Source organism: Bicyclus anynana, chromosome 6, assembly GCF_947172395.1.
Source record: "Bicyclus anynana chromosome 6, ilBicAnyn1.1, whole genome shotgun sequence".
Lineage (NCBI taxonomy): Eukaryota > Metazoa > Arthropoda > Insecta > Lepidoptera > Nymphalidae > Bicyclus > Bicyclus anynana.
This window is the reverse complement of record NC_069088.1, coordinates 16,933,364-16,944,932: the sequence shown is the minus strand read 5'-3', so window position 1 is coordinate 16,944,932 and position 11,569 is coordinate 16,933,364. Positions and strand designations below refer to the sequence as shown.

Here is an 11,569-nt window from a genome sequence, read left to right as displayed (position 1 = left end):
CACTCAGCGGGCGATGGAGCGTGCTATGCTTGGGGTTTCTCTGCGTGATCGAATCAGAAATGAGGAGGTCCGCAGACGAACTAAAGCCACTGACATAGCTCAGCGAGTCGCGAAGCTGACGTGGCAGTGGGCAGGCCACATAGTTCGAAGAGCCGATGGACGTTGGGGTCCCAAGGTGCTGGAATGGCGACCCCGCACCGGAAAGCGCAGTATTGGTCGTCACTAGGTGGACCGAAGACATCAAGCGGGTTGCAGGGAGCCGCTGGATGCTGGCGGCTCGAGACCGTTTTGTTTGGAAGTCCATGCAAGAGGCCTTTGTTCAGCAGTGGACGTCCATCGGCTGACAATGATGATGATGATGATGATGCTGGGCGAAAAGAAGAGGGGATACGGAGCTTAGACCCACTACGCTGCTGCAATGTGAGTTGACAGACTTGAATGCTTATAGCTTGGCAAATTCATTCGTATCACTCCCGATGGTACGCGCGGGCCGGGAGGTGGGTAGCGATGCCCCGCGCGGACGACTTCACATCCGCGCTGTCCTTCCCCCCGTCGCTGGCATATCATGTAAGTGTCATCAACTTGCCAAGCTATAGCTACTAAGAGATTTTAACAACCTTCTCAATTTTTAGCACATAATATCATAAAATTTGCTAGCTATATGCAGAGGAGCCGTGATAGCCCAGTGGATATGACCTCTGCCTCTGATTCTGGAGGGTGTGGGTTCGACTCCGGTCCGGGGGATACACCTCCAACTTTTCAGTTGTGTGCATTTTAAGAAAATAATTATCACGTGTCTCAAACGGTGAAGGAAAAACATCGTGAGGAAAACTGCATACCAAAGAATTTTCTTAATTCTCTGCGTGTGTGAAGCCTGCCAATCCGCATTGGGCCAGCGTGGTGGACTATTGGCCTAAATCTGAGAGGCTCTCATTCCGAGAGGAGACTCGAGCTCAGCAGTGAGCCGAATGTGGGTTGATAACGAGCGAACTTCACTAACACATCCTGATATTGCTTCATCACTTACCATCAGGTGAGATTGTACTTAAGGGCTAACTTGTAAATAATATATAAAACATGAATAGTTTAAAAAAAACTAAAAAACTCGTTTGATACCCATATTATGGGGGTGCATTTCAAATAGCCTGTCCGCTATCTTTGACTTCCGCCATATTGGATTTAAGTGACGTGGCTATTTTTTTCGTTTCATTATTTGAATTTGTACAGTAAAATTGCCAGTACAGCCATAATACGATACAAGTGTTAGTTTCACAAACAGTATTAGCGTAATTAGATTACGGTGCTGCCTGAATCGAAACCTTTCAGTTTTCAGTCTGCGTTTGCTCAAGTCGATATGGCGGACGGTGAGTAAACTATTTTAATTATTTTGTACATAAAATTAGTTTGAGCTCGCGACATTTAGTGCAATTAATTGAAAACTGCTGTACTTAACTCCGTAAATATTCATTATTACTCAAAATATAAAATGTGTGGTGTTTTATAAAAGTTGTCAACTAACAACTGTCTAAAATGTATGTTTAAAATATGTAAAGGTATTGTTAACAATATACATACTGTCAAAAGTTTTGTAGAAAACGGATTACTAAGCGAAGTTTCTTCGAAGCTTTTTAATTTTCTGCATCGTATTATATTCGTTATATGTGGAAACCACAAGAAACGGTTCCACGATTCAGTACTTTTACTTTTTAAATCAAAATAACTAAAATTTAATCAAAATTGTAGACTTTCCTGTGATGTTTTCACCAGTGTGTATTAGATTTAAGTTGTATGGTTAAATATATTTGAACGCGCTAATCTCAGGAACTACTGGTCTTATTTTAAAAATTATATCAGTGTTAGATAGCCCATTCATTGAGGAAGGCTATAGGCTATATATTATCCCCGTTTTCGTACTGGAACAGGAACCACGCGGGTGAAACCGCGCGACGTCAGCTAGTTATATTATATGGGGGTACATTTCAAATAGCCTGTCCGCCATGTCCGACGTGTGTGCACCACGAGCAGGTGAGGTTGGCAGTTGGGGAGACTGACTGGTACTAGTCTCCCCCTTACACCCCATCTTAAGCTAATATCTTTGTTATACTGACCTCCTTAGTTTATATTACCTTTGCAAAATGGTTGAAGGAAATTCTTGGAACTTGATCTTCATCTGGCTATTCTAGTTTACATAGAAAGGTTCAGAATCAATTTGGTTCAATTTCTATCCCAACTTTGTATAAATTGGCTCAATTTGTCGATGACAAGACGTGTCGATTGAAATTCTACATGGAATAACAATGAAATTCAATAGCAGCGAGAAAATTAGAAAATGTTTTGGTAGTTACGGGATGGAACGGAAAATTTTTACAGAAAATTCGTGAAAAGAGAATGATGCTTAAATTCACCAGAAAAATGAAATAACTTTTTAAGGTTCCAATCGTACCGGAAAAATGCGTAGTCCTATACTAGTAGTACACGTAAAGCATTACATACAGATTATATTGAAGTCAACCAAAAGCTTAGAATTTAATGACTCTAAAGTCTTAATACAGTAAAAAACTTCCATGATTTTCTAAAATATAAGTTAATTCAAATTAACTTAATTTTCATTGAACTTAATACTTTGACTTGTTTTTTATTACGTTTTCATTATTATGCCACTTTATATTAAAAATAGATAAACTTAAAATGCGAAACTAATTAGACTTAACTAGCTGTCAACTGACGTGTCAAAAGTGCTTGTAAACTGAGCCTACTTAAAATAAATGAATTTTGAATTTTTAACTTATAAATATATTTTTAAGGCTTTCGTATTTCGTTCTAATAATGTGTTCTATGATATTAATATAAGTAAAGCTCCTCATTGCTCATGGTTAGGCTATGTAAGTAAGTGCTTTATCCGAATATGTCTGACTGACTGACTGACTGATTGACTGACTGACTGACCGACCGACCAACCGACCGACCGACCTACTGACTGACTGAGCCTTTCTTTCACCGAATAATGGTATAACTTCTAAGCCTAAGAGTTAGGAAGTTGGTAGTGTCACACACCTCAGTGCCGGAAATTCCGTTAAGTCATCGGTCCCAATCACCATCAATAACATTAGATAGTAGTCATTAGAGAATTTAACATTAGGCTTTGTCTAATACTCTCAGCCCGCCAACAAGCATAGGAGGCCATAAAATTGGGCCTGGCCTTTAAAATAAAAATGCTGATAACTGTGAAACATGCAGAAGACGTGATAGCCCAGTGGATATGACCTCTGCCTTCAAATCCGGAGGGTGTGGGTTCGAATCCGGTCCGGGGCATGCACCACCAACTTTTCAGTTGTGTGCATTTTAAGAAATTAAATATCACGTGTCTCAAACGGTGAAGTAAAACATCATGAGGAAACCTGCACGCCAGAGAATTTCTTAATTCTCTGCGTGTGTGAAGTCTGCCAATCCGCATTGGGCAAGCGTGGTGGACTATTGACCTAACCCCTCTCATTCTGAGAGGAGACTCAAGCTCAGTAGTGAGCCGTATATGGGTTGATAACGACGACGACGATGAAACATGCTCACTTATTTAAATCTCCAATTACTATATATAATTATAACAACTATTTTTTATTTTATTTTGTACAAAATCTATACTAATATTATAAAGCTGAAGAGTTTGTTTGAACGCGCTAATCTCAAAACTACAAGTCCGATTTGAAAAATTCTTTCAGTGTTAGATAGCTCATTTATTGAGGAAGGCTATATATTATCTCCGTATTCTTACTGGCACGGGACCACGCGGGTGAAACCGCCAGGCATCAGCTACTTTTGAAATATGTTTCAACTTAATTAAACTTTGAGCAGTATAAATATGCTTATTATACTAGATGGTTTTGTTGGTTGTCCTAATAAATCAATGTTTACATTATTAGTTTCAGTCGTTGATTCGGTGGTAGCAAAAACCGGCGCGTACAAATACGAAGATGGGACCAGATACGTCGGCGAGTGGAATTCCAAGGGACAGAAGAGTGGGATGGGTCACCTCGTGTTGCCGGACGGTACGAGATATGATGGTGCTATGGCGGCCGGGTTGTGTTCAGGACTAGGACTCATGGCGTTCCCTGATGGTGCTAAGTATGTTAAGATTTCATCAGATATATTCATTTACTCTTAGTAGATTTAAGACCGTGTTGATTCTCTTGACGACCTCCGTGGCGCTGTGGTATGCGTGGTGGATTTACAAGACGGAGGTCCTGGGTTCGATCCCCGGCTGGGCCGATTGAGATTTTCTTAGTTGGTCCAGGTCTGGCTGGTGGGAGGCTTCGGCCGTGGCTAGTTACCACCCTACCGGCAAAGACGTACCGCCAAGCGATTTAGCGATCCAGTGAGGATTCCATTTTTTTTTATTTGAGGTACGAAACAACTACTTAATAATCAACGAAAAATACAATGAACTGTTGATTATTTTTTCTCCTTAAACATGTCTGTGAAAGCAGTCAACATGGGTACAAAGAGGTAAATGGGGTAAAGGAACCCACTAGTCCACATCATCATTCATCATCATCATTATCAACCCATATTCGGCTCACTGCTGAGCTCGAGTCTCCTCTCAGAATGAGAGGGGTTAGGCCAATAGTTCACCACGCTGGCCCAATGCGGATTGGCACACTTCACACACGCAGAGAACTAAGAAAATTTTCTGGTGTGCAGGTTTCCTCATTATGTTTTTCCTTCACCGTTTGAGACACATGATAATTACTTTCTTAAAATGCACACAATGAAAAGTTGCAGGTGCATGCCCCGGACCGGATTCGAACCTACGCCCACCAAAATCGGAGGCAGAGGTCATATCCACTGGGCTATCACGGCTCTCGGCACTAGCCCACGCATATGATAAAAACATATTTCATTAATAAATGTCGAAAAAATAACTATGCTTACTTAATAAGAAAAACTATAGTTAACCCGTTATGTAACTAACCCATTAGGTACCAACTTTTATCTGTATTATTCGACATATTTTTTACAGAATGTATACAATACGGAGCACATGAAAAACAATAAAAAAAATATTTAACCAAGTAAAACACCAAATATTTTGTTTTTATACCTGTTCCCAAATGGGAACATTGGGACTTACAACATAGAAATCGTCTTACTTAGTTGAGTTATGGTAGTCGTTAAATAAATAATAATAATAAATAATAAATATACTTAAACAATACACATCACTATCTAGCCCCAAAGTAAGCATACAGAGTAGCTTGTGTTATGGGTGCTAAGATAGTTGATATTATAATATTAATATACAATTATATACTACATATAAATACTTATATAATGTATAAATACACACAGACACTGTAAAACACCCATGCTCATCACACAAATATTTTCCAGTTGTGGGAATCGAACCCACGGCCGTGGATGCAGAAAGCAGGGTCACCGCCACACGGCCGTTGTTAAATTAATCCATTCCATATGCATGGCTCGTTGGCAAAGGACACACTGTTTTCAAGCGTTTTGATTACCATCTACAGTCCGTTCTAAGACGTGGCCTGTTATAATTCTAGCGTTTTCAGTAAACATGTTTGACGTCCCAATTATGGTCGCAAACTATTGGCCTTATGAGAGAAGAAGGCTCAGAGTCACACCGTGGGCGATGGAACGAGCTATGCTCGGAGTGTCTCTGCGTGATCGAATTAAAAATAATTGCTTATCGACTCAAATTTTAATTATACCTTCACACCTACTCGAAAAAGAGAATCCCAAACATAATTATGTATTAATTAATAAATTCATGAAATTTTATCATAACGTCAACTGAAATTGTTGAAACTGAAATATTTACTGAAAATTCGTATTCACCAACGCAAGTATTAATCAAAAATGCTCAAACAGATTTTTCGTCACATGAAATTCTGAATCTTTTCGAAATTTTCATGTTAATATAATATGGTTCATATGAATAATTCATTTAAAGGCTTTCACTACATACAGAGTAATTAATTTTTTTTATCAATCAATTTTATTAAAGGAGTTTGGGGATACAAAATAGCCACAGACGGGCTGACATTACAAATAGATTTAAAGAGTAATATCCCAAATTTGAAATTTGAAAGTCCCGCCAAATAAACCATTGAGTGGCAGACAATAATTTCAAGCAGATTCCGGACTTGTGACCACGGGCGTAGGTTTAAGAGTACGCAATCTGACGACAAAGTTGAAAAGTTGACGACGCAATTAAAATTGCCTATCGCGTCTGTTTAGCTGAACAAATCGTAGATTTTTTTCTTTTGATATCGTGAGCCAACCGCGATTTCAAAAATAAAAAAGAAAATTGTATGCAGTTTCTAGTGAGAAAACGTTTACAAATTGAAATTTTAATAGGTATAAAGCATGTTTTTTCTAAAAACGTGATTATTTTCTTGCTATAAAGATACTTTTACGTTCTCACTTCACTTCATTATTGCCACTTTAAAGTACCTATAACTTACGTACATTTCTCTAATTCAAATTAAATCTTAACGACGGAATGACAATACGTTATTACGTACTTTAAATACTGTGTCGTAGTCTAAGTCTAGTGTGAACAATAAATGATGGTTGTTTTCTAGAAACATAACATATCACCGCCCGCTCTGTCAGCCAGATATTTATCATCATCATCATTATCAGCCGATGGACGTCCTCTGCTGGACATAGGACTCTTGCATAGTCCAAATGTATGCATTGCATGTCCATGGTTGTGTTTGCATGATTCCAAACACAAAGTTCTCGAGCCGCCAGAATCTAGCAGCTCCCTGCTAACCGCTTGATGTTATAAGTGCCTATTACTTCATCAGAATTCATACCCTTCAGACCGGAAAACTGTTATGTTGGTTATAGGTAGAAGTTATTTTGTTACTTAGTAATTTAACTGTCATCATCATCACATCAGCCGGTGGAAGTCCACTGCTGGACATATAATATCTTTTATAACGACTTCTAAACACAACGGTCCTGAACCGGCTGCATCCAACGACTTCAAATGACTCGTTTGATTTCATCAATTCACCTAGTATGATGTCGTTTAGAAATCGAAAGGGGTGTGGATTTTCATCCTACTCCTAACCACTCGCTTCTATCTTAGATTGCATCATCACTTATCATCAGGAGAGATAAGTACCCGTAAAATAATTATAAAAAAAACCTAGTGGAGGTTGACAAACACAGTAGGCACCTTTGGATCACAACGTATCTATTTAACTCAGTTAACGTTTGTGATTGTTCAGGTATGAAGGAGAATTCATGCAGGGCTGGTTCCATGGTCATGGCGTGTTCTGGCGAGCTGATGGAATGAAGTTCGAGGGCGAGTTCCGAGGTGGACGAGTCTGGGGATTGGGTATGTTTAGCATCATCAGTTTTAGAGTTTTAGATTGAGTATAAACTTTTTATAGTAGGTATCTAATATATTATCTAACTTGTTGGTCCACTGAATAGCATATATGATGGATCACGAGGTATCGGGTTCGAATCCAGGGTCTTGTCATGGAATATCGGACAGTATCATTAACATCTGATTGTGGCAGATAATTTAACATATTATCATCATTATCAACCCATTTTCGGCTTACTGCTGAACTCGAGTCTCCTCTCAGAATCAGAGGGGTAGGCCAATAGTATACCACGCTAGCCCAATGCGGATGGGCAGACTTCACACACGCAGAGAATTATGATAATTCTCTGGTATGCAGGTTTCCTCACGATGTTTTTCTTTCACCGTTTCAGACTCCTGATATTTAATTTCTTAAAATGCACACAACTGAAAAGCTAGAAGTGCATGCCCCGGACCGAATTCGAACCCACATCCGAGATCGGAAGCAGAGGTCATGCCCACTGGACTATCACGGCTCCTTTAATTTAATTTAACATATAATATACTACTAATTCACTAACCCACATTGGAGCGGATTAGAGGATCTAAGCTCTATATCTACTTTCCTTTATGAAGGGTGGTCTGGCCCTCGTCGTCCGTTAAAATAGGCTTACAATAATGATTGAATGTCATTATACCCACCAGGTTTGGTGACCTTCAACGACGGTAGCAACGGGTTCCCTCGCAACGAGGGCTACTTCCAGGACTGCAAGATGGTGCGCCGGAAGCGATGCCCCGAGGTGGTGCAACGGGCTCAGAAGGTGGCTTACATGGCCAGAGCGCAGTGCCAGCAAATATAGAAACTATTTTTAATAACTATATTATACTAGTGGACCCGGTCAAGCTTCGCTTTGACTTATGTGCACTTCTTCCCTATCCCTACTCTACACTACTCTACCCCTACCATACCCTACCCCTTGACTCTTAAACGTTTGTATGGGAAATAGAAAAGGGTTGTTTTTATGGTTTCCCCGGCAATTATTCTAATTTTTCTCACCTTTTAAACCTTTCCTATACCTCCACGAACATTTGAAGACCAAGATAAGATAAATCCGTTCAGCCGTTCTCGAGTTTTAGCGAGACTAACGAACAGCAATTCATTTTTATATATATAGATTACATGTGTTATAAATCTATGTGTCTACTAAGACACATAGATTTATAACACATAGATAGTGTGCAGTCGCAGGGTTCGTAAACCGTTTGTTGAAAATGGGTTTTTTCCAGTGTTTGTGTGTATTTATACATTATATAAGTATTTATATGTAGTTTATAAATGTATATCAATACTATAATATCAACTATCATAATACCCACAACACAAGCTACTCTGTATGCTTACTTTGGGGATAGATAGTGATATGTATTGTTTAAGTATATTTATTTATTTATGTGCTCCGAAATGGGAGTCCTTGACGCATCGCTACGCTACGATAAGTGTACTTGTGTGCGTGTCTACTGTAATTTGTTATCATAGCCACAGTAAAACCAACTATGGTTTGTGTTGCATTATGGTTAGCCTTAATTTGTAGAATAATAAATAATTAAATAGCGATTTTGTTATCATATCTGCATGCATTTTGATGTATTTCTTATAAATAAGTGGTGATAAATTATGTAAATAGTGAGATTTAATTTTATGGTTTTTCTTGTTATAGTTTCTAATAATAAAATTTATTGATACTCATAAAATATATGGGCAAATAAACGACAAAAAATATGAACCCAACAAATAATTTAATCGATTTCCTTCACAATACATACATAGATGACAATATCTTTATTTATATACAATAACTTACTATAAATTAGGATTAATTAATAATTATTATTATAGTTATTTTATCACAAGAACATGATATAGTCTGAACCCAAAAATACTTAAGATCACTGCATACATAACGGCGTTAGGACTTGGACAAGACGGTGACGAAATGATATGTAAGCAACGACAAAAGTTGAAAAGAAACGCATATTAATTTTCGACATTCGTTTTTATACAATTATACTTACGTAGCAGTGACATAACTACCTATACCACATGAGGCCCGTGGCGAATTGGCTCCAGAAAAAAAATCACAACTTTTTTAAAACTATTTTATAATACTCTTAAGCTAAGAAACTGGTTGAAACTGGCTGGTGCCCCGTGGGCCTGTAGGTTTTAGCCAGCCCTACCTTATAGTTATGCCATTGATACCCAACAAAACACGGACGAAATGCATGTACGGAACAAGGACGATATGCATGTGCGAGACGGGACAACAATGTTTTTTCCAGTCCTTATTTATGCCACGTCAGCTTCCCGTCCGTGCTTCCGAATATACTTTCGTATGTATTTCGTATGAAACGATATTTAAAAGAAAATCCCGTTACGTTAACATGGAATCACGTTACGTATGCAGCGACCTTTACAGTAGCTAATAGATGAAAGAGTAAGCCTGGCCCATTAATTCTAAAAAAGAGAACACAGTTGTTAAACTTCATGGACTTTACTCGCAACCCTTTCATTTCGACTTAAATAAAAATCTTCGTTAACGGCAGAAATTCTGGGCTTTTAAAACTGAGTTTCTTTTTCCTCTACGCCTTATTTTTCTTATAAGAGATTTTCGCAGAAAGTTCTCGGCCCGGAGTGGAGATGGTGGTGTTACACCCTGGTGCTTGGGAGAACTCTTTAAGCCATCAGGTCAGTCCGGGTCATTATCATTAACACTTGAGGTCGACCGTAATGGAGTAACGTACTCGTCCTAAGCCCAACAACCCGCATTGGACCAGCAAAGTGATAAGCTCCATAGTTAAGCTTTATTTTTATTTTAGCTGTGACGTCACACGGGTCTCAACTGAAAATTTGCGCCGTGTAGTGTGCTTATACATAGTGCATGGCATATGCTGAGCTGTACATCCTTTCTTTTCAAGGGTTACACACAGACATGCTGTCTTAGGATAGGATACTGTCTGTAACTGCGATTGCTCTTGGCATCAAATCTAAATTAAACATTACCAATATTGGCTGCCGTATTAACCTGGGCCTTCTTACTCAAGTCAAACAAATGATGCGTGAGAATGATAAACTATAACAATATTAGATCTTCAGTTGTCTTTCAGTTTTCTTTTTTCAATGGTTTCCTCGTCGTCCAAGCATTGCCCGTATCTTACTTCCATACATTTGCTTCCCTGTACAAAAATAATCAGTTATTACTTGTATTACATAATATTTATAATCTATACTAATATTATAAAGCTGAAGTTTGTTTGATTGAACTCGCTAATCTCAAGAACTACTGGTCCGATTTGAAAAATTCTTTCAGTGTTAGATAGCCCATTTATCGAGGAAGGCTATAGGCTATATATTATCCCCGTATTCCTACGGGAACGGGAACGCGGGTGAAACCGCGCGGCGTCAGCTAGTTACTACAATATTCGTTACTAAAAATAAGAGGACGAGATATAAACATTTAAATACCTACGACCTTTGTTGGTCATGATTAGCAAAGTCAGGATTGTAATATTTTATTTAATGAAATAGTCATAAGCACGTGTTTAACAAAAATCTTTTAAGAGATTTGACGACCTCCGTGGCGCACTGGTATGCGCGGTAGATTTATAAGACGGAGGTACTGGGTTCGATCCCCGGTTGGGCCGATTGAGGTTTTCTTGATTGGTCCAGGTCTGGCTGGTGGGAGCCTTTGGCCGAGGCTAGTTACCACCCTACCGGCAAAGACGTACCGCCAAACAATTTAGCGTTCCAGTACTATGCCGTTTAGAAACCCAAAGAAGTGTGATTTTCATCCTCCTCCTAACAAGTTAGCTCGCTTCCATCTTAGATTGCATCAACACTTACCATCAGGTGAGATTGTAGTCAAGGGCTAACTTGTAAAGAATAAAAAAGAAAAAAAAAAGATTTACCATATAATATTATACTATTGTTTTAAAAATAACCAAGTTTTAGAGCTTTTATATAAATTATTTGTTCTTACAACAACAATTGGTTTTTCCCGCAGATACCTATAGGTCGCATTTTTTATGTTGAAAATATTTACTTTAAAACGATGACGTCACGTTGATAAAAAATTTAGAAGAAAAATATACAATTCAAAACTGATCGTGTAGTGGTCCCGATATGCATGACATCATGCCGAACGCGACCAACACACTTTCAAAAGCCGTTAG

At 38.6% G+C, this 11,569-nt stretch overlaps 2 protein-coding genes across 2 annotated transcripts in view; one reads left to right on the top strand and one right to left on the bottom strand.

Moving 5' to 3' along the window:
- The first annotated feature begins 1,258 nt into the window (after positions 1 to 1,258).
- On the top strand, positions 1,259 to 9,231 carry LOC112047599 (MORN repeat-containing protein 4 homolog). Its single transcript, XM_024084751.2, has 4 exons — positions 1,259 to 1,364; positions 3,918 to 4,119; positions 7,260 to 7,369; positions 8,048 to 9,231. The coding sequence occupies exons 1-4, from the start codon at positions 1,355 to 1,357 to the stop codon at positions 8,200 to 8,202; spliced, it is 477 nt and encodes a 158-aa protein (XP_023940519.1). The 5' UTR covers positions 1,259 to 1,354; the 3' UTR covers positions 8,203 to 9,231.
- Positions 9,121 to 11,569, bottom strand: part of LOC112047627 (elongation of very long chain fatty acids protein 4) — a 26,205-nt gene continuing 23,756 nt past the window's right edge. Inside the window, exon 7 of the mRNA XM_024084799.2 lies at positions 9,121 to 10,573. Coding sequence (XP_023940567.1) covers positions 10,490 to 10,573 — 84 coding nt within the window. The 3' untranslated portion in view covers positions 9,121 to 10,489. The remainder of the gene's footprint in view (positions 10,574 to 11,569) is intronic.